Source organism: Perna viridis, chromosome 9 (genome assembly GCF_037379345.1).
Source record: "Perna viridis isolate PV_CMFRI_1.1 ecotype Kerala chromosome 9, ASM3737934v1, whole genome shotgun sequence".
Classification (NCBI taxonomy): Eukaryota; Metazoa; Mollusca; class Bivalvia; order Mytilida; family Mytilidae; genus Perna; species Perna viridis.
In genome coordinates this window covers 10,330,868-10,357,114 of record NC_142453.1, presented here as the reverse complement: position 1 = coordinate 10,357,114, position 26,247 = coordinate 10,330,868, and the positions used below count along the sequence as shown (strand labels likewise).

At 32.5% G+C, this 26,247-nt stretch overlaps 2 protein-coding genes across 2 annotated transcripts in view; both read left to right on the top strand.

The window, feature by feature from the left end:
- The first annotated feature begins 6,903 nt into the window (after positions 1-6,903).
- On the top strand, positions 6,904-8,965 carry LOC148606640 (uncharacterized). The gene is made up of 2 exons (XM_088546016.1): positions 6,904-7,465; positions 8,355-8,965. Exons 1-2 carry the CDS (start codon positions 7,243-7,245, stop codon positions 8,519-8,521), a joined length of 390 nt encoding a protein of 129 aa, XP_088402142.1. The 5' UTR covers positions 6,904-7,242; the 3' UTR covers positions 8,522-8,965.
- Positions 8,966-10,613: 1,648 nt separating this feature from the next.
- The window catches only part of LOC148606639 (atrial natriuretic peptide receptor 1-like), a 51,128-nt gene continuing 35,494 nt past the window's right edge, over positions 10,614-26,247 (top strand). Inside the window, exons 1-2 of the mRNA XM_088546139.1 lie at positions 10,614-10,767; positions 20,820-20,921. Of these exons, the coding sequence (XP_088402265.1) occupies positions 10,614-10,767; positions 20,820-20,921 (256 nt within the window). The remainder of the gene's footprint in view (positions 10,768-20,819; positions 20,922-26,247) is intronic.

The following is a 26,247-nucleotide window of genomic DNA, read 5'->3' as shown; positions in this document are numbered from 1 at the left end:
TAAGACAAAAAGTGACTCTTTAGGTTACAGACCACCAATTCAACCAATGAGCATTTGGAACGTACGCAAAAATAGTCCTACGCAGAAATTACCCCTGTTCCTCTTAGTGCTGTGAAAAAAGTTCTCATCTTATTTTAAAAATTTAAAGAGTTTCTGAAAGGAAAAACATTTCTGTACATTTTATAGGTGCATTTTGCTTCTTGTGATGTGAAGCCTAATCTCCATAATGATTTTTAAATATACCCCTATCTTGTGAAAACACTGGGATTTCCCATGCTATTTATAGACCCTTCACTTCCGGTGACCAGTACTGCACTGCAAGTCTGCTAACCCCACATGCCATTCTGAGGATTGTGAGCTGACATATGTAGAATCATGCTGATATATAGTCATCTGCAGGTTAAAGTTAAGGTAAAGTCCAGAGAAGCCATTGAATATTGTGAAATTAGCATAGAAGCCTATGGGAAGTGGAATTAGTGGTTTTTAGCCTTAAGCTGAAGCCATGGCAAAATGAAAAGTTTCTTGAAATAGCTTTAAACTACTTGAAGATCTTGTTAACTTTGCCATGAGAGGAATACACTACAAAAATCCTTCAAAATATGCATTTTTTTAAGTTATAGGTCCAAATTATGGAAAATTGGTCTTTTTGGCTGATTTTTATGTCCTATCTTGTAAAAAGTGTAGAAAATTTAGTAAAAATATCAAATATTAAACTTTGAGGGCTATATTTACCTAAATATGGTAGTAATAAGCACTTGAAATCAAGTTTTGTGTAGATTTGAGCAAAAATTAGGTTAGAAATGAGGAAAAACTCACTTTCATTACTGCGGTTAAGGCCATATAAGCATTCCCCTATGGCAACATGGAAAATCCATTATTGAGCACTTTTTTTGCTTTAGGTGCCCTTTACTGGTCATGTTTTAATGTGAAAACACTGTATTTACAAATTTAATGCCAAATATATCACCTTTTGTGAAAATTTAAAGATTTAGGATTTTTGACATGTGATCAAGAAAAAGGGGGAGGCATGTCAGAAATAAATTTTTAAAAATAGACCAATTTCTCAGAAAATGATTACTTTTAAAACTATTTCTTCATTAATATTGTTAAAAAACAAGTTGTGATTGATATTTTTTATTTGAAAAGTCAGAAAAAGTTCTTTGCAAATATTTAATGCATTTCAGTATGGTAGAATATTTTCACTTTTTTGCTCGCACAACTTGGTTACCCTATATTTAAAAATCAAATATTTAAAAAAGTGCTTGTCACATTTCACTGAAACTTTGCAAATGCATTCAGTATGTGTGTAGGAAGATACCTGTATAGTTATTTATTTTTTCTAAGACAAAAAGTGACTCTTTAGGTTACAGACCACCAATTCAACCAATGAGCATTTGGAACGTACGCAAAAATAGTCCTACGCAGAAATTACCCCTGTTCCTCTTAGTGCTGTGAAAAAAGTTCTCATCTTATTTTAAAAATTTAAAGAGTTTCTGAAAGGAAAAACATTTCTGTACATTTTATAGGTGCATTTTGCTTCTTGTGATGTGAAGCCTAATCTCCATAATGATTTTTAAATATACCCCTATCTTGTGAAAACACTGGGATTTCCCATGCTATTTATAGACCCTTCACTTCCGGTGACCAGTACTGCACTGCAAGTCTGCTAACCCCACATGCCATTCTGAGGATTGTGAGCTGACATATGTAGAATCATGCTGATATATAGTCATCTGCAGGTTAAAGTTAAGGTAAAGTCCAGAGAAGCCATTGAATATTGTGAAATTAGCATAGAAGCCTATGGGAAGTGGAATTAGTGGTTTTTAGCCTTACGGCTTCATAACTTCCGGTCGTTCGACACCGCCATTTTGAGTTAGAATTGGATTAAAAGCTGCAGAAACTCAAAAAAATCTTCCATTTTATACACAAAGGATATTTAAGACTGATTAATGCAAATAAACCTACATGCTTTTGGTAAAACACGAAAACAACGTTAACTGTTCTACAAATCATCTAGTTGAGTTGGTTAATAAAATAGTCAATAAATATGTAATTTCATATCGCCCTGTTATAGGTTTCGGTCAATCATGTTGGCCTCGACAGCCGTATTGGCCATTGGCGATGACTCGGGACCTGTACAACCGCCTCGAACAATATGACCGACCTCAAACCTATAACAGGGCCAGTATGAAATTACATATTTATTAACATATATTATTACACACCTCTTACGTAAATAATCAAGATTCTAACACACCACCTCCAGTCACCCCACATCAGAGGTAAATACACACCGGCCCAGCGGGTGCGGGAGAACAAAGAAAAATAGTACACTAATTGGTTGATAAATGAAATACAAAAGTCGAGCAAAACTCACAAAAAAACATCCACCCAAATGATCTCTGCTCCATCCATGCATTTCATCCCTCGAATATACTAAGTAAAAAACGTTTACACTTGTGTTTTATTTATATTAGCACATTATTTCTGTGGTAACGAATGAAATCGAAATTTCATGATGATATTTAAATATTGCCCTTTAAAGAAAACATTACATGAATTAATGTAGCTCCATTGTTGAACAATCCACTAAAAGCCTAGAACTATAATTTTGATTTATTTGAAAATGAAAATAGGCTAAATTACCTACTCTTTCTTCTAATAAAAGTTCTTGTTACTTCCTCTAATCTTGTTTTCATTTTTTATTGAGCCGTTACGGTAGCAATTCAAATAGCTTTAGGACAGAAATGTTTATCATCATTTTCTCTTATTTATATTTTTCAATTTAAATATGGGTTTGAAGGACGTGCCCGGTCATTGATGTCGGATATAGCTGTGTAGCACAAATATAAAGTGGAATACTAACATAGGAGATGTGGTACATGTATGATTGCCAATGAGACAGTTGCCCATCAAAAGTCAAGCAACGAACTGTTTTAACATCTACAGGTCACCACACGGTCTACAACGATGGGCATATCCCATTACATAATGCAAGCTGTAAATGGACCTAAAACAAAAGAAGAGAAACTGTACATAATTTGAAGACGAATCAACATAATCTATTAAATAAACGTAAAACGAATGAACAACGAAACAAAAACAAAAAAAAACGAACAACCACTGGAATGCAGGATAATGTATCTAGCTATATAAACGTAGTTCCTTCTTTTGGATCAGATCAGCTATAAAATCAGCCTCGTAAGAGTGAAGGAATATATAATCAAGTAGAGGAATACAATTTGTTCCTATTGGAATTCCGACCGTTTGTTGAAAAACACCCCCCCCCCCCCCCTCATACTGGACAAATATGTTATCTGTAAAAAAAATCGAGCATTTTTAAAACATCTACGGTATATCTGGAAAATGATTTTTTTTTACAAAGTATGAGAAATCTCTTCGGGACTTTATCTGAATATGGGGAATAGAAGTATAAAAAGTTGAAAAAAAAATATTTGGTTTTAATGCTATTATATTCTGATAATGACCTTGAATTGGTGGTTTCCAGAAGATCTTTCGAATTTTTTAGGATCCACATGGAATTAATACCACTACGGGAGTGACTAGTGTCATGGTATGATTAGAGACCCCCTTTGACAGCTGTGAATACTGAAGTTAAAAGTATTAAAAGAAGTCTGGTGGTACACTTTGTAGCATTTTATGGATCCTTATGGAGCTTAGGAATTCAGTACATAGGCGGTAGATCATTATCATCGTCATTGGTAGAGACCAAAAGAGGATAGCACAGAAAAATGGTTTTCGACATTTTTTTTTCTTTAGAGAGTGTAGTGGCACTATTTCTTATTACTGCCATTGTTTTTTTACGTGTAAATATCATAATAAACATTGAATGTAACGTTTTGCAGACTAAAACAATGTTGTTTTGGGCTTTGTCTGCTAGCTAGTACGACAATATATTTGTCATGTATAGTAGAAAATGTTTTTTGCTGCATTGAAGTCTTTGAAAACTGATGTAACATTTACACTCATTGTCCTACTTGTAATGTTCATACATTTCAAAAGTAAAGACCTCACAGCTCTTATCCACTCTGACAGATAATCAAGTATTGCAACTATACTATTAGTCTTAAAATTATAATGAATATATAAAAACCAAGCCCAAACCTGCGATATCAAGCTTTGGAACGCAAAACCTTTTTATATTGAGCGGGGTAAAATGCATGCATCTATTGACGTTAATGAGGAACGCGTATTAAGTACAACGCGGTAACATTAAACGAACGGAATTTCTGTAAATCAACTGTGTTATATTAACAAAAGCTGTTTCAACAGTGCAGACATAAATATCATTTCAAATGTTCATTTTCAGTTTCCCAAAGAAAAACTCGTGTAAATTTTTAATTCCTGTGAAACGATTGACTCGTATACACCTAAACGAAACCGTGCTTCTAATTTTGACGAAAGTCCTAAGGATATAGTACGTACAGCAGATAATGATACATGACGAATTTTTTTTTTTTTTTTTTTTTTTTTTATCTCATTAAGGCTCAGCTGTTACTCGCATTATAAAATTTAGATAAAATAAATGAAATATAAAAGTCGTCATCGAGGTATTATTATTCAAAACGTTCTGCCTCGATCTATGCTTGCATAACGATACTGCCAAGCACAGGTGAGATTTTTAACTTATTCTAAACTAATGGGGAATCTTGTAGGCGAGTCATTTTTTTTTTTTTTGTGACCGAAATTGAAAATGCGTTATTTGATATAGGTTTTTATATTGTTATCATTATATTCTTTATCTATTTTTTCATTTGAATAATTTCAGCAATGAATACCGTTCCAACAGCCGGTGTATAATTCTGAAACTGTTAAATTTTCATTTCACTTATTTTCCAATTGATACATAAGTTTAATGTTATGTTCGCGTAATAATGGTGTTAGTGCTTTATGAGAATTAATAATATTATACGGGGGGATGCTGTGATAAATTATTTTGAAAAAAAAATTCATATTTGAACAAAATGTTTTTTGCTCAGCCGTGGACAGAAAATATATGATTCGATACTCATTGTCAAAGATGACAAATTAATGCTTTTTTTAAGAAATGAATGTCCGCGGGTGTATTTTGTTTAAACGGTAAAAATGAAATATCTAGATACTTCCAAATAAAGGAAAATAACTCTTTGATCTGTTCATAATTCAGAATACAGAAATATATATATACACACACACGTCTCAGAATGTGACGCCTCTATTCTCTACACTGCTCCATCGGATCAAATTGATACAGGGAAGATAATGTTAACTTATAGAAGGCTCTGAAAAATTCCCAACGTTTTTAGAACTGTCAAATCTGCGATGCAAATTTTGGTCGTTCCCTCCGCGGGACTCGAACGCGTACCGCTTTGACATCTATGGCAACACCGCCTGCACAAAGTCCAGCGCCCTAGACCACTCGGCAAGCTAGGCTATATAAAAAATATAGCTTTCGCTGGCCGGGTCATTCCTCCTCGTAGGATTAATCTAGGGCTGTAACTTAGTACACGATGTATGGTAGTACGGGACAGTTCATCTAGGTAATATTATTAGACCCTTATATATTCTAACTGGCCGAGAGGTCTAGGGAGCTAGACTTTGTGCAGGCGGTGTTGCCATAGATGTCACAGCGGTACGTGTTCGAGTCCAGCGTAGGAAACGACCGAAAATTTGCATCGCATATTTGACAGTTCTTACATCGTTGGGAATTTTTCAGAGCCTTCTATGCTTACGTTATCTTTTCCGTATCAATATCCCACGGTGCAGTGTAGCAAATAAAGTCCTGCACTTTATAGGATTTACAATATCTAATAAAAAGTACAGTAATTATTGCATCACTTGGTATCATGTTTACAATTAATTTAATATATCAAATGCTACATCAAACATGCGGAGCATGACAACATTATATTTTATTTATAAACGTGAACTTCAAACTTCCTCTGCTTGGTACAAATAAGTTGTTCAATTTCTTAACGTTACCTAAGGCAACAACTGAACTAATTTATATGCTGATCGGTTTCTATGATAATATAGCTTAATATATTTAAGACGAATAGATAAACATTTTGAACATATTTACATGGAGTGATACCCTATTTCTATCACATTAAAATTACACAGTTTACATATTCTTGCAATTTTTTTCAATACTGATACAGTGTAATACATATGTAAACAACATGTGCATGTACTACCTTAAAGCCATGTTAATGCTTATGTAATTCATGTATTTATAAATCACTGTAGTACAAATTTAATTATAGTGATATCTGTCTTAATCGAACTTGTTTTAGACAGTGAAATACGTTTGGTTTAGACAGGTGTTCGGTTTATTCAGGATTCGGTCTAGACAGGATTCACTGTAATTACATTGGCCTTGAGTCTTTAGGCGGACGCAAGGGATGGGGACGGGGGCGTATCGAATGAGCCGGCTCCCATTTTGAAAAAAGAAACATTATTTTAAATGTACTTTTTATGTTGACATTTAAAACACATGTAAAGCAATATCGTTCAATTGAATAGTCAAACAAATTTATTTTATTTAGCATTGTATCAATAACTCAATCCAATTTCAAGTATAATTATCAATGTTTTTTTTTTTTTCATCCAAAAGTCCCTAACCTCTTCTTAAAATTTCTGGATGCACCATTGAAATATACTCTAAGTGTATATATAAAGTTCAAAGTACACAATTCCATATATAATCACAGAGTGCTTGTTGGTCAGAAAAATCATAGAATTCGAACCCCGTGACACATTGCTGACATATTATTTCACACATGTATCAATTTCTGGTTAACTCGTCTAAAAGTATTTGAATTAAATTACTAATAATTAAAAAATATCCAATTAATACATTGCGAAAATGAAATGATTATTTGTTCACAGATGACGATGATGGTGACTAGCATCCTTTTGATTCTCTTGATCCAGTTGTTGCTGCTAGTACATGTAGCACAAGGTACGTCATGTATGAATAGTTTTACAGCTACTACAGCTAATTGTGTGTATGAAAATGATGTATAATTTGAAATCTGCACACTCTATAGCTTATCAATTTTCATTTTTAAGGATTGAAAGCTATAGCTAGGACTATAAAAGCATGGAGACATATATTTCTTTTCTTTTTCTTTCTTTCTTTCTTTCTTTCTTTTTTTTTTTGGGGGGGGGGGGTCGCTTTCATTGCCTTTTTTTTATATTTCGTCCCGTTTCTTGTTTCTAAGCATTACAAGTTCAAAAATGTTTAAGCATATTATTGGCTGTCTGGTTCTTTCAGGATCAGAACGTTACGGAGACATTTGCACAAAATTTGCCACCGGTGAAACCAAGCCCGATGAAAATAATGGGGAATGGTTTTGTTTAAAGGAAGACTCATATGAATATTGTCAAAGATACTCATGTCCAGATACTGCATGTGAAGACCCGAAAATTCCAGATGAAGGTGTTTGCAAATATTGCCCAGGTAAACCGTCCCTTTTTTAGCAACTCATTCCGGGATTTTCTTTTCGTGAAGTCACGTAAAATATTGAATCGTGAAGTGGAAGTGGTTGATTGCTTTATCGGTGGAGTAACCAAAAGGCGGTTTCGGCGTGAACTGTAAATATATATCAACACACAATTGTCTCTGTAAATGTTGATTTTCAATCAATCACAAATGTCTGCATTCCATTTTCATCTGTTGTAACGCAACAGAGTAACTTCGTTAGTAGCCCGTGTATTATAAAGGTTTACCATGTGAATGCACCTATCTTATACCAGCTTTTGGAGGAGTGTGGTAAGACACTATGTAATTATGGTAGACTTGTCATTTTACTAACGGACCGACGGCCTGGGAAACATAATTCTAGAATATGGTTATGGTTAGCACCGGGGTTAGTAGGCTTATTCACATTTTCGTGTTATAGACATCTAGTGGTTAATATGTGGAGAACAACAGTCGCGGATACAATGGAGGGGATTTTACGGAAATAAATCATGCACCGAATTTGTTGGTATAACTTATTAATTTTATGCAAAATACTCTTTTTATCTGTCCCCGAACAAATCAATTTGTTCTTTTTACAGTCTCTACTTCTTGTGATGCCTTTATGTACATAGTTTTGTGCCAATTGACATGAGACGACTTATTAATTTGACTTTCATACGATCGACTTCTGGTCTCCATTGTGTAAGTGCCGGGGTGGTCACAAGACATCTTTAATAAATTAACAACAAAAAAAAACATGTTTACTACATAGAACGAAACAAAACAAAACCGTACATATCGACCCTAATTAAGTTAGTAGTAGATAGTACTGGAAACACAAAATTATTATATTAAGATCTTAACGAGAATTATGATTTTTTTTCAGGTACATGCAGTTACGGTGGTAACGTTTACCCGGTTGGTTTAGGCTTTGTAATTGACTGTCTTGACAAATCAAACAAGTGCGCGTGTTTAAACGAAAACCGCATCGCCTCTTCCCGTATCGGCAGATCAAAGGAAGTCATGTGTTTCAATCGATATCGATGGAACTGACGAACTGTGGCGATATATTATTTTTATTGACCTAATATATGCCCAATAATATTGTACACAATTGCGTACATGATTTAATGGACTTTTTGGCAACAGATCCTATGTAACAAGTTACATGTTTTAACGACATGCAGTTAACAACATTTATATTCGAGGACAAACTACTTTTTTATAGGATGCTTGACCAATGTTTTATCCTGCATGGGTTTTAATTATCGTTGCAATTTCTGTTTATTTTTTAGCACTGCATGATAACCAACTCCATTTTATTGAATTGATGGCATTTTTTTTTATTCAGACTTTGTTTGATCCCTAATCAAAGGCTTTGATATGTCATGGCCTTTCCGTCCTGCATTCGACCATCCATCTACTGTAAGTAACTGGGCTGAGAAAAACCCCGTGAACCCCTTCTCACTCATCAACCTCATTATAATTTTCAGGTACCCGAACACTTATAATTTTCAAATAAATTTGTTTCCAAAAATACACTGAAGCATGCATTTTTGTAACTTTTTTTGCGTTGTTTACAAATGTACTCCATTGAAACAAAATTTAAAAAAAAATCACTCTTTTTATTCTTCAATTTACCAAAAAAAAATGGCTTATACTAAATTAAGGATGTTTGCTGGTTATTTTCAGACATTTTTTTTTCAAATTTTCGGACTCTTCTGTCTTTATGACGTCTTAACTTGAGACATGTCTAAGATAGCTTCAAGACACAACCTAACATTGTCATAAGATGATCCTAACTCGATCCTAAAGATGGTTTTAGGACGTGACTAAGAACATATCTTAGGATAGCTTCGAGAATCCCACCCCTGATTTCATTGACCATTGATTTGGAATTTCTTTATTTTTGTTCAATCGTAACAACTCAAACTTTCTCGTTACACACAAAAAAAAAATAGTTTTTAGTGTTACAGTAGCGGAAATGGCCGATTGGCGGGGATTTTTGAGAGAAGAAATAAGTTTGCCCAAACATTTGGTCGTCTTCACGAATGACAAATTTGCCTACAATTTTTTCCATTTGAAAAAAAAAAAACAAATGTTTTCATTATATGGAAAAATGTACTAGTCCGCAGAGTCTATGCGCGCATGAAAACCCAAGCTTTCCAGAGAATCAAACATAGCGTGCCTAAAAACCATGTCTTACAAACTCAACTTGCAAATTTTGTTAGTGCCGACAAGTAGACTAAGTGTACATTAGAATCCCTGGTTCTGCTGCCATTGAAATATTTATCATTTATTGACTATTTTGCCCAAAACTATGAGCCAATGGATAGAACACAGATCACACACAGTAGAATGATAATATAGATGTTTTACACAGAGAGAACACGACACCTGTATTTACGCATGCATGTAATACATTATATAAAATAACTTGTCGTCAAACCATGCAAGCTCCGAGGCAACTGAAAACCTCGCCAAATCAGACACATTTCAAAGTCCTTTCAGATCAGTTTAAACGTATTTAAAACCTGGGTAAAACGGAACCATTTTAAAACCGAAAAGAGGTCGTTTTACGCAGTTTTGCTGTATACAGAAAAATGAAAATACAATATATAACTACATATATTTTATCATTCTCTGAGCAACATTTGTTTCCGCAAACACTTGAGTTTGATACATGTACAAGAATACATTTTTTTTCTTTCACCTTGCAGTAACGAATTAAACAAATCTAGGCCACAAACGGCTAACTTAATAAAATTTTATATACAAACGTAGCACAATCAGGTATTTTAAAAATCATGGCTGTAAATTTCGCGATTGCTGTTTTTTTTTATCTATAAAAAAAAAACATTTCACATGCAGATTTTTGTCATGCAAAATAGAACACATTTGATTTGGTACTAAAAATGCAAGTCATTTAATCACTTGCAGACAGACAGAAAGAAGTGGAAATGCTTTCAGGAGTAGGAAGTGAGCTCAATATGGTTACAGTTAACAAAACAGCTAATAAGATATTGACCTAAATTGTAACAGCTTTTTTCATTTAATCTGAACTAATGTACCTGATAATTAAATATAGTCAAATCCGTTGTCATGGCAACCAATAATCAGTATAAAAGTAATCCGCAAAAGAATTATGGAAACAAATATGTTTCATCATATAGTCTTTGTCTTTTGTCTGTGTTTTTATGGAGTCTGTTCTACTAATGAAACTCACGTGCTGGTCTTACTTCCAGAACATAAAGGGAATTTTTATTTTCCTTTCGGGATGGAACGAGCGGGCGCTGCAGGTAAGAATGTAGAATTTCACTTGAATAATAACAATGGGATTTATTAGGTACTACAGTTTCGCGGGGATGGGGGAGGGGGCAACATAAATAGTTTCTTTGTACCCCATAGAAAAATCTTGATGATTGTCTTGAAGTTCCTATCATACTGTAGTTCTGCTAAATGGAATGAAGACAAGATAGATATCGTTTTTATTTAAATACATATTAATAAGCTTTCACGATGTTTATAATTGTTCATAAGAATTGGAGATTTTTGATAACGTACACATAACGTCATTTTCCGTAAATCTGTATGGAACCCTTATGGTGTGTATACATACACATGTTTTATTCCGAAGAAAAAATAAACCGAAGTCTTAACTCGTTAGTGTAGGTTCATTGAGACGAACATGTTGTTTAGGGGTCAGTAATAATTCTGAAATAATTCTGAATTCCATATTTGAATTTCTTAATGCTAAAGTATTTTTGAAAAGAAAATAACCAATGGGACAATATACACGATATAATTTCGGTGCGTCCATTCTACATGGTAACCACAATAAATAGCCCCAGAATCCCCTCAAATGTATTAATTCTGCAAATTTTGTATAAATGCCTAGATGTTTTAAATTTATATTATGCTTAGTGAAATATAGTGTCATAAACATCTTATGGATGAAAATAAATGTTTAACTTGTATGAAGAAACAATGTATTTATTACAAATGCATGTACATGTACGTATCACACAATATTCAATAGTCGATATAACTGAAACAAAACGTTCATGTCATTTTTAATAAAAAAAAATGATAAGACAATCAAAGAGAAATGAAAAGAAAAAACAAAGCAAAAAAAAAAAAAAAAAAGAAAATAAAACAGCAAACAAACAAGTAAACAAACAAAACAAAAACAAAACAAAAAAACTATATAAACATATGGTAAATAAAACAATAGGAAACGAAACTGAAATACAACAAAACAACACGTTCAAATAAAAAGAAATGTGAGGACCACTATACAAGTTCCCGACTTTCCCAAGTGTAAGAAAAAAAAATGGGCTGACATAATGTCTTATGATTTGTTTGCGTTTGTTACACTCTTACCGCAGACACATTTAATTTTATTTATAAATCAGTACTCCGCGCATAGTATACATGTATAATTTATATGTTCGTTATTCACAGCTTTACACCTCTGTCACACTCAGTGCAAAACATCATCCCTACTAGTACAATACACCACAAACACCTTCGCCGAACCATTTGTTTGTTTGTTTGTTGTTGTTGTTGTTTTTTTTTCTGTTTTTTTTGTTTTTGTTTTTGTTTTTGTTTTTTTTTGTTTTTTTTTTTTTTTTTGGGGGGGGGGGTGATCAAATGGTTTATTCCTCGAATGCCAACATCCTTTGATCTACCGGCAATTTACCTGTAAAATTTTGTTGGCGTTCAAGGAATAGGTTTTAGTGGTTATCACAACAAAAGTGCATGCTTATCAAAACATTCATACTAATTAACAGATAGGTAAATTACAGGTGACTTATTTCAGTTCATATTTCAGATAGTTATTCCAGTTGTAAAAATCTTTTTTTTTTTTTTTTTTGCTGTTACTACTCATGCATTTCTTCATAAAATCATACATGTACATGTGTAGCACAATAGACTTTTGAATTATTTTTGTAGTCCAATAACTTGAAGATATTTTAATCGATCATTCAAGTTATGTAGAAATACTAGTACTGGAATAGTTACTAAGTATGAAGTTTTTGTTTAGTTATTCAGTGTAATAACACAATGTAGAAGATCCTTTTTTGCAGTAAGTGGTTTAAGGACTATACTCTTATTACTATAAATTGATATCACATGAGGCATATAATGTAGAAAATCAATGTATTCATATTAATTAGTTAAAACGTTAGAATGATAAAGAATGAAATAAATCAATAATATAAAGTTCAGAGTTCGAAATAATGTTTATTGATGCTGAATTTCTTTAATATCTCTGTATATAATTTATATATTTCTTAAATAAAAGTAAAAAAAAATGTTAAAATTTTATTATATTTTTACAAATTTTAATAATCCAATTTTATTATATTCTTACATATTTATAAAAATCTACTGTTTCCCATATAAAAAACGTATATTAATCTCAACAGTTAAATACTTGTAAAACATTTTAATTGTTATAAAAACACCTATTGTTATAATATAAACATCTATTGTAATATTTTCGTTGGCATTCAAGGAATAGGTAACATATAAAATGTTGGCATTCGAGGAAGACACCGATCAAATTTGAAATAAAAGGGCATGATTGGAATGTTCAAGATATAAAAAGCCAGGACAGACCATAAGAAAAAATATTAAGGCAGGATAAAAATTTGATCCTAGCCCCCATAAAAATCAAATGGTTGCTCCCCAATGAGTAGATCTCTTGCTTCGTATTTTTTCAGTATCATTTAAGGTAATGGGGAGATACGTAATAAATAGGTCTGCAGAGGAGATTGCCCCGAAATACGCAAAGCCTGATCTCAATCTTGGAATACTGAACAGGTCATATCCAGTACGATTCTGTAAATAAACATTTTTAATATTGAAATTTAGTTCATGTAATTAAACAAGCAAGCACAGTGAACCGAAATCTGAATAAACCAAAAACTTGTCTAAACAAGACACTTTTTGAAGTCCTTTCGTATACATTTGTTAAAATAGTAATTTTAACCTGCGTAAAACAAACATCTGTCTAAACCGTACGAATTCTACAGAGAGGCAATTTTTTTTCAAGTGAAATTCGTGTTACAATGTAATCGAGCTTCACATGAAATTTGCGTGAACTTCACATGAAATTAATTTGATCACTTTACACTAATTGCATGAGAACAATGCACGTGGATTTTATGTGAAGGTTTGATTCACCCGAATTTCTCGTGAACTCTGTTACAAAGTTTATTTGCTCAATTCGGGTAAAAATCATGTGAAATTCATATGAAAATCATGTGAAATAACTTTGCTTGTGTATGGGTTTCGCGTATAGACAGATTTCACTGTATACATTATCTATCCTTTAATTAAGGATATTTAGACAGGGATTTTAACACGAAAACTAATTCGTTTTATTTGTACGTCGAGTGTCTAGTATCTGATTGTTCCAAATCTAGCTTAAGCAAAATAAATTGGAGAAAAGAAGCGAGCTATTGTGTTTTCTATGATAAGAGTATTATTTAATTCGTGGTTAAGAGTTCAATATCCGAGTTAAAAACTATTTTCTTGGGTGAGAGTATACAGTATATTGAAGGACGGGCGTCGTGCTTTTGCGCCAGTTTATGAAATATTTCATTTGTGCCTCAAGCGTGCAGTTCATTTGCGCCAAGGACAACTTATCTCATTTGCGTTATTTCGTTATTTCTGAGTAACCGTTAGGTAAAGGTAGGTAAACAAAGTTTCAGGTTAATAGTATCATAAAAAACAACATGCCTTGAAGGTTGTGGGGGGGGGGGGGTGTCAAACTCCATCATAATACACTTGCAATAAGCAATCTGACTACTTAATACATATGTCGAACTAGGAACTTGTTTTCGTACTAGTTACAGGGGTGGGTCCAGACACTTTGAAAAGGAGGAGTGCCAGCCGGAGTTCCCCTGAAAATGGGGTGCGAAGAATTTTTTGCCGTTTATTTTGTCAATTTTACACATGAAAATGACAAATTTTCCAATAAAAAGGAGGGGTGCCAGTCCCTTGCAGCCTCCACCTGGATCCGCCTCTGAGTAATATCAAAAAGTTCCTTGTCGTTGAACAGACATTTTAAGACATTGCTGATTTATAGTTGATAAACATGTATAGTACTTTCAGGGCGATTTTAAGATGACTAAATACTCCGCTTTATGTGGTAATGCATTTTCAGTGTTTTAAGTAGCATTCCAGCTAAGAATCATACAAAACGTGATTCATGGGTAAAAGCCTATATATTTTTATGTTTGATATTTTGTTTGAATTGCCATAGTAAACAGAAATTAATATTCAGTTTTTCATATAACCCGTGTTCTTAAGAGATAAAAATTATATAGAATGCACTGTAGATTTCGAAATTAAGGGAGATAACTATGTAAATGACATTCAAATACAATAGAATCTATTGGATTTTCAATGTTGATTATCCCCTCCGAGCAGGCAGATCTGAATGAATAATTAAATATTTCATACTATAGACCCATAAAACAACTTAATTACATAAACAGAAATATGTAGCCTTTTTTGGGGTGTATCACATTTTTCAGATTTTGCATGATTCTTACAAAGACAGCTACTTAACTTTCAACATTAGATGACTTATAATGCCCCAAATCAAACCTGCGTTTCCCCGTGGTGAGCATAGATACATTATTTTGAAATAGATACTACCGATGATGGCGAACTCCTAGAAAGTACGACCGTCACTATACATTACATGTATATCAAAGTCACCTGTAAATTGCGAAAATTATTTTTTGTACGCAAATGAAGTATCATGGTTTTTGTCGATAGTTACGGCATTTGCTTTTTTTCAAATTTCTGAATTACTTGGGTCTTCCATCCGGGGCAAATTTTGACAATAAAAACAATCGAAATATTATATTTGACAAATTTAAACTTCGTTGATATGACTAGATAAAACTATGCGCAAATTTCGTTAAATAAAGTCAAACAGTTTCAAAGAAAATGACAAGATTGCATAAATTTTAAAACTCTAAAGAATCCATAGTGTTAACTTTGATCTCTAATTTTCGAAAATTACACCACAGTAAAATTTCTATGACAGTCATTATCAGAAGAGCCTTTGAAATACCTTTCAAATTATACCAAAGTCAGCCATGTGATATTTCGGCCCGTTAAATTCCTATTTGCACCCCTAACATGCGTCATGTCTATCACATCTCTACTTACATTATAGAGCTTCGGTTGGTGTATAAAACGCACAAATGAATGATACTCCAAAACTAATACGAGCAATTCAATAACTAAAACTTTTATTAAAGCAGTGGCGTGATTTTTCGCAAAATAACAAAGATATGTATATGTATATATATATCTGTAGAAAAGAAATCTCAACAAATAATTTCTAACTTTTCATTTATTGATAACAGTCAGTACTGGAAATGGAATAGGAAAAAATCGGTGTCAAACCCTTTTACTCTGTTACATGTAGTAAATAAACCCTTTTAAAACTTTAAAACAATGAAGCAATAGAACTTTCAACTTCGCAGCCTTTACACCATCAGGCAAAATAAAGACACTTTATTTCATTCTAACTCTTTTAAAGTACATGTTTTAGTCCACATACCTTATAGCAAAACAAGTATTATCTTTAAAAAAAAAACATAGCTGACGCAGTAAAATTTTGTTTTTTACTTAACATTTTCTACAGTTCATGAAAGAAAATAACACATGGTACGCAATTTCAATTTCGATACAGTTTTATCGAACGACATTAAGTTATCAGCATTTGGCCTAACGAGAAACAGAATTGCGATCAGGTGACTTGCGTTTCCAGAGAAGAGCGTTTTTAAGGTCAAAGGGTAAAAAGCGAAACTATACCGACTGCGCCGGAAAAAGACCCTATTAATTTTCCAATGCACCTACATGCGTAGTAGATGAAATATGTAGGTCACTTATCATAAAAATATATATAAAGTATTGTTGAACTTCCAGATGGATACGGAATTAAGACTTTGTCTAATTCTCTTTTTTTAAACAAACAACAGTCAGAATGAAGGCATCGATTTCATCATTATCCTACCATGTTGTTATAATGGGTCTTTCATAATCAAACACTAATGTATATAGATGTAATTTTCCATTAGAATACCAGAAATTGTGATAATCAAGAAATCTTTGAAATGAGTTAATTAAAGTTTAACGATGCATACTTAATAAGTTGACAATGTTCTACTACCAACACTACTCTAATAATTATTACAAAGATTTCAACATTTATGATTTTTTTTCTTTCAAAATACTTTATATGCTCGAAAGTTAACCAAGATAAGTTTGTTTGTTTGTTTGTTTATTTATTTATTTATTTATTTTTTTTTTTTTGGGGGGGGGGGGGTGAGGCGGAAGGAACAAATTTAAAATGAAAAGGCAGGACGATGATCCGTATTATTGTTTGGAAAAAAAACTGAATGAACTTTTTGGTAAATAGAGGACAGGATAGAGTAAACAAAAATTAAAAATAAACTATACACTTAATTAAAGATAGGCTGGAGAGAAAACTTGATCCTAGCCTTCCCCTAGAAATAAAATGGACTCTCCCTTAGAAGTGTCTGTAGCGTGCGGAATGAGGAATATTACAGCAATGATGGCATCATCTAAAAGTGAGATTAATTAACCGTATTTATATTTAACATTTGATATTTAATTTTGAATAATGTGACATATTTACCCATATAGAATCATTTTGTGGTTATACCGAATAGTAACTAGTACATGCACATATATATAAATTTTAATCGTAATTGGCCGAGACTGTTTTCGAGATTCCATTTTGCTTAAGCCATTACAATATAAGCAAGCCTTCAGGTTTCATATAAAATTGTATATCGTAAAATATAAAAAAATAGATAACATAGTATAATACATGTACCAGCAATCATGTATTAGTTAAAAACACAAAAAAAAAACACAAAAAAAAAAACGAAAACGAAAAAAAAAAAAAACCAGCAAATTCACAACATAACAGATTAAAAAATTGAGAGAAAATTATGACAAGAAAAAAAAATACAGTGCAACCTAAATTAACCGAACTCCTTTTTGTTTGAATTAGTCAGGTTTTCGTTTTTCTATGTTTAAACTTACATGAAGGAGTACAATCAAACCTGTCTAAACCAATTTAAAACCCATTTTGCACTTAAAATTGATTCGGTTTAGACACGTGTACAGATCACAATGTCCAAAGTTCAAAATTCATTGAAACTGATATGAAAGAATATTAAACAATATCTGGTTTAGGCAGTTTTTTTTATTATTCGGGGTTCGATTTGGACAGGTTTCACTGTCTTTGGATTAATTTAGACAAGTTTAAAGTTCATTAAGTATTCGGTTGAGACATGTTTCACTGTTTTCGGCAATCTCCGAAACAAAGGTCCTTGTATCTCACACGTCAAACACAGGGACGAAGGAGCTACCAACCTCCGTTTCGGAGATTGTGTTTTCAGTTGTCTTCATCGACAGCAAAATAGTAGAAAAATCTCCTCCGCAGACCTATAGCCGCTCCCTGGTTTTACTACTTATCACTCCACTAGCTTATAGGCTCTGCTATACTGGATGTAAAAAAAAATTCACGTGGCAAGAGCGCTACTCATTACTGTTTCCGATGTATTGTACGTATTTGCATAAACGGGTGGGGTTTAGCACCTACTGTGGCAGAGGTGTAATGCTTTGAAATAGCGAATTTGCGTAGGAGATTGGTAAAGGTTTGAATACTTTGCCCCGTCACGAGCCTTCACCCTCTCAAATATTAGGAATACCGGCACCTCATGACTGTTGTTTTCGTTCGTCTCCATCAATAACAAACTATTACAGTGTTCTCTTTTGACCGAGATGTTATGTCATGTTCCTAACTTCACTTTATTGCAAGAGAACATGGTATATTAAGTGACATATATACATAAGTGAAAAATATGATTAACAATGCTACATGTAATGCCAGTTTTTTTTAATTTGATAGGTAAGCGTGGAAAACAAGGAAAATTGCATGATTATAGTGGTCGGATTAATCATAGTTTGCCTTAATAAATTAATACTTTTCTATATTTGCACCTATCTAGTTCAATATTAATTGTCCAATAGACAATGGATGTACTAGTAATTGCATTAAAACAATCATTTTTTATTCCCCGTATCAATGATATCTAGTACTACAATATGAAGTAGTGTGAGAATGAAAAAAAAAAAATTGAAATATCATCCAATGATCTAGGGAAACCAGGCTATAGGAAAAAATATGCAAAGCAAAACAAAAAAGACAAAACAAAAACAAAAACAAAACGAAAACAAAACAAAAAACAAAAAAAAAGGACTTACAAACAAACAAACATTTAATAAAACAAAACAAAACAAAACAAACAAACAAGAAAAAAACCCCGAAAAAGCCAAAACCAAATAAAACAAAAAAGAACAAAAATAACAGAACAAACATTTATTATATCAAACCAAACTAAAACGTAACAAAAACTGCATGTAAGACGTAATCATTTTTATATGTAGCATTAATGAGACGGGGGAGGGGAACAGGTAATTTTGGGCAGCACTACTCTCTCCAAAAGCAAGTGCTTTATAAAGATCCTTTCGTGCTAATTTGCTGGTACTTCCCGACAGGTAGGTGCAACACTTTCCAGAAAACAAATGTTCAGAGTTTTTAAAGCAAATTGTACACTTACCTTTCGGAAGTAACAACTGTGCATGCATGGGCCGAAAATCTGTCATAACGTTCTTTGTGTTAGTCAAATATTTTGAATTTCCTGAATGGTAAGACTGTGGTTTTCATGCGGGGAATAAATTATTTTATTTATCAATATAATTTATACAAACATATTTGTGAATTTATTTTCCTCCAAGAAAAAAAAATGAAATAAAAATGTCCCCTAGATGCAAGCCAAATATTTTTTTCTCACAAAAATGAAGAAAACAGAATTCTAGATATATATCACAGCGCACCTTTTCTCCTTCCCGTCTCTGAAATCCAAATGGCCTGTCCCTAATGCATGTACATATAAAATTTACAACGAACTAAAGCTGTACATTCTGTGTCTCTTAATTTTTCAAAACAAAAACACCCCTTTTTAGCCAGTATCTATATAATAGATATATAATCGAATAGCAGACATGAAACTGTAACTCATTCACTATTAATTTATTATTTTTTGCTCGATCAAAATTAAAAAGAAATAGTTAGCTTTAAGGTTCTGTGGGTTGAAACCCCCTTCTTTTGAACAGTATTTTCTTTTTAAATTCGTGCATTTATTTGGCATATATTGACCCATAATAGCCTTGAGCAATATTTTTTTCTGGACACCCCTTCCTGGACCCGCCAAAACGATGTTTTAAGTACCATTCTGTGTAAGAATCAGGCAATGAGTGGCAATTAGTTTTTCTCACGTTGGTCTTTTTTTTTTTACTCTAACATATTCAAATACATCTAGAAAACAACTGAAAAGCTATTTAAATTTATCCTAAAGCATTAGTGACGTATATGTTTTTTTACTGCTTATATAAGAACAATTTTCCCGCCATTTTTCCATAGCGCATTTTAACTAAATTTGAACTATCAATATCTTAAAAAGGAAAACTTTACAAACTATTTGATAGAAATTTCTTGAGGTTATGAGGTATAAATACAAATAGCTATTTATAATGCAACAAAATCTCTGCGTATTTTTTTTTCATGTGCCACACCTTAGACACATTTTGCCTGATTCTTAGACGAAGAAGTACTTAAAGCGAAATATGTCTTAGCGTATCCGTTTAGTAGTTTGTGTTTGTTTAGAGAACCTGTTAGAATCGACAGAGATGAAAGTAGAAACGGGAAAATATGCTAATTACTCATTATATTTATTTGTATTTATACCTCATAAGATCCAGACAGTAATGACCATCAAAGTGTTGGTAAAGTTTTTGCCTTTTAAGGATATTGAAAAGTCAAATTTAGTTGACATGTATTATCGAAATTCCTGCACTTTTTCTATATATAAACAGTCAAAAATATCTACGCCAGAGATGCTTCTGGATACGTTTAAATAGCTCTTCGGTTAATTTCTGTATGTATAATATATTGGAGGCGAAAATACCAAATATCCATTGCATGAAATATGGTTATTAAAGAGAGATGAACCCTACCAGACTATGAAAGTTCTCATGACTCGAGTTTGCTTTCAACTGACATTAAATCGACAAATTATACAAGTTCAACAAGTATAGTAGACATTTTGTCGTTAACTGAAAATAATGAGGCAACTATGAAAAAAGAATTATATACACGATATTCAACTGAGAAAATGGTGTTTTGATTATAATTTGCTAAGAATTGTTGTTATCATTATAGTGAGTCTAGCCGTTGAAGATATCAAGAATGAAGGATTACTTCCAGGGCACAACCTTGTAATTCAGTATCAAGACACAAAATGCAACGATGTTTTCGCATTAGGTAATTATTTTTTTTCTATTTTTTTAGCTATAGAAATTTGAAGCAATTAGTTTAAAAAAAACAGCTCTAATGAGCATGTGTCCTACATAGTGTCATTAAATGTGTATTTTCATATTCATATTTACTGATCTTGATATGGATTTTAATTGGTATACCGGAAGTTGAAATTTTGTATAAAGACCACTAAAATTCATATTAAGACCAGTAAACTCTGCATGAAGACCACTGAAATTCATATTAAGACTAGTAAATTGTGCATAAAAACCACTGATATTTATATTAAAACCAGTTAATTGTACATAAAGACGACTGAAACTTATATTAAGACCAGTATATTCTGTTTGATTACCAGTATTTTTTCGCAAATACAACAGTTGATAGATGATTCTCTATAAAACGGTCAATTTCTATTGAATTTAAACACATATACACATTATAGTTTCACAACTCCAATCCCCTCCGCAGACCTATAACCGCTTCCTTTTTTATTACATATCAATCCGCTAGCTTATAACCCCTGTTCAGGATGTGAAAAAATCACAAGGCATGAGCACTACACATTTCATATACGGTATACTGTACTAGTTTGGGACCGGGTTCAGCAGTGAGTGAGGCAAAGGTGTAAAGCTTTGAAAAAAAAGCGAACAATTATATCCAGTTTTTTAGTGGAGTCCGAGTTGCTCATTTGCTTTTGTTACTTTGTATGTATGATTTTAGTTACTTTATGTTCTTTGCTGTGTATGTCTGTTTTCCATGTCTTTATTCGTGGATTACATTCTTTTGATTACCGCTATAACCTTGGTTCTCTTGATTACTCTCTGCATAGATTGATACATTTCAAGTAAATGTAAAAATAAGCAGTAATAACAAGAGAAATAGAGAGTCGGTTACAAAAGATGTATCATTATTTGGTCACGAAGCATTTCTTTCCCAAGCAGATATCTATTTTTAATGATATTGGCAAAAGTATTACAAACTTACCAGTGGGAAATCCAAAGAGGGGAGTACAGGGCGGATCCCTTTTTGTAAAAAAATGCCGTTAGTTTCGGCAAAAATTTCGGCAAAATTGAACAAATAATACTCCGAATCCTCGTTTTGCAGGACATTAAAAAAAATATCTGGATCTGCCACGTCTTGTGAAGGATGAGTATATAATAGTAATAAACTAGTCAATATCGTGTTATATACATTTGTAGATTTGTAGTCTATTTCACGATTTTGACCATTTTGTCAACAACTATTATGTTTATTTCATTGACGAACAAATCCTTAATGGTTTGCTGTACACAGGTGATACTGTGCGTTTCGGCCAGTTAACCTACATATAAAGGTCCAGGAACCCATAGATAACGGTGTTATCCTGTAGAAAATTTGGGTTGGGTTAATTTCGCGTGCCATATTTGCACCACACACCTTTTACAGTTTCTTGTCAGTCTAGATAATAGCGGTGTCAACATCAATATAACACACCAGCTTACTGACATCATGCTGAGTGGTATTCACATGCACGATTCATGGAGCGATTATTGACAAGAATCTAGTGATTTTGTTTTTAAATTAACAGTCACATATCTGCTTGAATATGACAGTGTCAAATGCTAAACGGTCCACACGCAGAGATTCAAGGAAGCTTTTTGCATTTAGTCATGATTTTGCAATGTATAAATTACGGTATGCCACCATAGAAATTAAAATGTCACGCTTTACTCTGCTAGCTGTAGTCGACATGTGTTCCTACTGTCACCCTTTCTGTTCTTTAGTCCTTGATTCGCCCCGGTAAAGGAAACGATGTCTATACAAAATAGTATATACATTATCAGGACAAGACAAAAATCGTAAAATCGTGGATAAAAAATGATCTCCAAACGAACGAGGGGCAGTACAACACCAATAAGTCGAAGTGCTTCGAAGGTCTGTAGACCAAACGACGTGGTAAAACGGTGATAAACATGTGGCCAACGTCATATACATATTTAACAGACGTCATACACTGTAAATCAGAACCATTTCGTACAACGCATACGTTGCTTTATTAAACAAAGACCATATGAAACCTAAAGAAATTAGTTTATTATAATCTTTTTGGGTATAACAAGACAATATTAAAGACCAGTCCATGCTAAAAAGTGATAAAAAGCAGTCTACGCGAATTATTTCGTAATTATTCCGTACTGAATAATAAAATTTTTCGGTCAACCCGTTTCAAAATAAATTAATACTACTTGACGTTTGAAGTATTTGACGTATATAATTTTATGTCTTGTTTTTGAAATGCCATTGACAAACTTCACGATAAATGATTTAAAAGTCTTTGATTTAGTTATTGTTTTGGGGTTGGCGATCATTTGATTATCGACGTGATTATAAAATAATGATCAAACACGTTAAGTAATGAACAAAAATTTCCACTTACCCATAAAACATATCTTTGAATGCAACAAAAATACAGTTACAACTTGAGCAAATAGAGATTTGAGAAATGTCACATAGAAACTAAATTTTTGCTTGGAAACTTATTAATTTATTTTTGATATAAGCATGAGAGCTTAAATATTGCAGCTAGCTCCTTTGACATACTTTGTATCGTTGGTGCACCTTGCATTTGGATCTTGAACTCTTTCTATATAGTTCTAATTCATGCTGCTTATCAGATGTTACCACTCAAAACACGTGTACATCATATCGAAAATGAATGGTATTTTTATTTATATTGTAAATAAACATATTAAATTATGCCGAACAATGCTACTTTTAAGTTATTCATATTGTGTTCAAAACAAGAACTGGTGTTTTCTTTTATATCACAATATCAAGAAAATCGTATTCTCAGACGTCAACGTCTATTTAAATGGACAGTTTCGTTAGTTTTGATTAGCTTTTTGATCAACAATTTCTTCTAGTAATTGCTGTTTGAAGATTTTTTTTTAAAATACAACGACATGGGTCCCTAGATAAAATACAGAACCTAGTAATTCAATATTACATTAAGAAGACAGGAAAGGCATCATATGAACTTTTAGATAAGAATCATTTTATTACTTATATAAAACGCCTACAATAGTATTAAACCAACAAGGGAAATATCTTTTATTTCTGTATATAATCTTCAAATGATATAGTAATTAATAAAACAAAACAGAAAGACGGAATGAAGCTTGGAACAACACCAGGAGACTAAACTGTCTCAGAACAATGTTTAAAAATATTGTGTCGAGACAAACTAAGAAATATTTTAAAATCCTGTTTAGCAAGTTTATAGTTGTACTAGCTTTATCGTCTGAATATAGCTGAACATTGCTGCTCGGACAACCCCAACAACCAATCAATCTACTAGCTTTATCGTCTGAATATAGCTGAACATTGATGCTCGGACGTTAAACCCAAACAACCAATCAATCTACTAGCTTTTGATTTTTCACTTCACAGAAATACAACATAATCAAAATACTTTCTTTTGTATGAATGCTGTTAACCTCAAATATTGGCAATAATTGTGGAAATGCATCATACTTGTAAAATTAAACTAGTAAAACGTATCCACAAAAATAAAAAAGACACAAAGCAAAAATATTCTTATGCAAATTAACCTCACGTAGCATTAAACTTAACATGCTTGTAAAGTATGGTTAAAGAATAATCAAGAGAAACAAGTTTATAGCGGTAATCAAACGAATGTTATCCAGGGACGAAGACCAGACATGGAAAACAGACATACACAACAAAGAACATGAAGTAACTAAAATCATACATACAAAGTAACAAAAACAAATGAGCAACTCGGACTCCAATAAAAAACTAGGAGCATGGACTAGACGTACCGGTAGGGTAAGCGTCCTCTGCTTTTCTAGAAACACCCACCGAGTTGCTCATAAAAAGTCCAGGGTAGCAATCTTGTAGCAATATAACCCTGTTCCATAAGCCTATTTTCTATAACTCTAGCTTTTGTACCCAAAATATATTACAGGTGAGTAAACAAAAAAAAAAAACAAAAAACAAAAAACAAAAAAAAAAAAAAAAACGACTGCATATCGCAAGATAGAGATGTTGCTATGTAAAATTTCCTACTGAAACTGGGCGATGGTCCAATATTCCAAAAGAGGAAAGATTATATTGAATATGTAGCACTGGCATCATCGGTGATGAATTCCATTATTTGTTTGTACTAAAATATGTAACCATATTAATAAATTCCACTATATATTTCTGATTTCTATAATACGGAACACTGTAACAAGTTAACATATTTCATAATGAAAAGATATTACTTCTAAATATGAAGAATGAATCCGAACTAAAACAAATCAAAACACATACATACAAAATACTTTACATGTCTGGTAATAAAAGTTTTATTTCATTTTAAATTATTGATATTATTTTTTCTTTCAGTCTTTTTTATCATAGTTGCGCGTTTATACAAGATTATTTTTTTAAACGAGAGTGAGTTTCTCATGCTTATCTCATCGAACGGCTCCGCCGCGAAACGAGATGAGCATGAGAAACTCCTGCCAGTTGAAAAAAAAATGTTTATCGCCGTTTTGCTGAAGTGTAAGGTATTATATTTGTTTCATTTTCAGTTTTCCTAACCTAAATAAGTTTTATAAGCGTTGCAAAGTTTCAGTTAGGGACTATTATTCGGCGGAGTGCTATGTGACGTCACGTACATGTATGTTTTGCAGCTATACGATAATTTTCATTCTCGTTCGACCGGCGTGAGATTGAAAATAATCGTATAGCAAGATCAAGGGGAATTTAAACAAAATAGTGATGGTATATATTTTTAAAGACGACATTGATAAACTTCTTACAAAGAAATGAGATAGATCACATCTTTAAAATATTTTTTCCTCTTATTTTAGTGTAGTAATACATATACTTAAAAACATAAATATGAAGAGAAATTTACAGTGCATATTTGCGTATATATTTTTTTACTTTACTTTATCAACTTTGGAGTAGAAATGTATCAAATTATTATCGATCAAATCCAAGAGATGATAAGAGGAAGTGGTTGTTATGTAATGTAAAGCTACTAGATAATCTGGCTAAACAGAAACAAAGAGGTAAAAATCAAATATAGTTTTAGAGTATGTCATAAAGTAATACCATACGTGTATTGAGGTTCACCTCTCACATGTTGACTCATGTTTATATAGGTAACATGTAGATTTATTTTGTGTGTATCACCCTGTTCTGTTAGCCATTATTACATAAATATGTTAGTTGTCTGGCTCTTGTAAAGTTGTAAACTGTCTAAGAGAATGAGGTTTTGTCTTTGTCTTGTAGAAACATTAATTTTAATGTTTAATTACTCATCCTGATGCTG

Coding starts and splice junctions, on each gene's coding strand:
- LOC148606640 (XM_088546016.1), top strand. CDS start 7,243: ATGTTTAAGCATATTATTGGCTGTCTGGTTCTTTCAGGATCAGAACGT. Junction 7,466..8,354: donor TGTTTGCAAATATTGCCCAG/GTAAACCGTCCC, acceptor ATTTTTTTTCAG/GTACATGCAGTTACGGTGGT.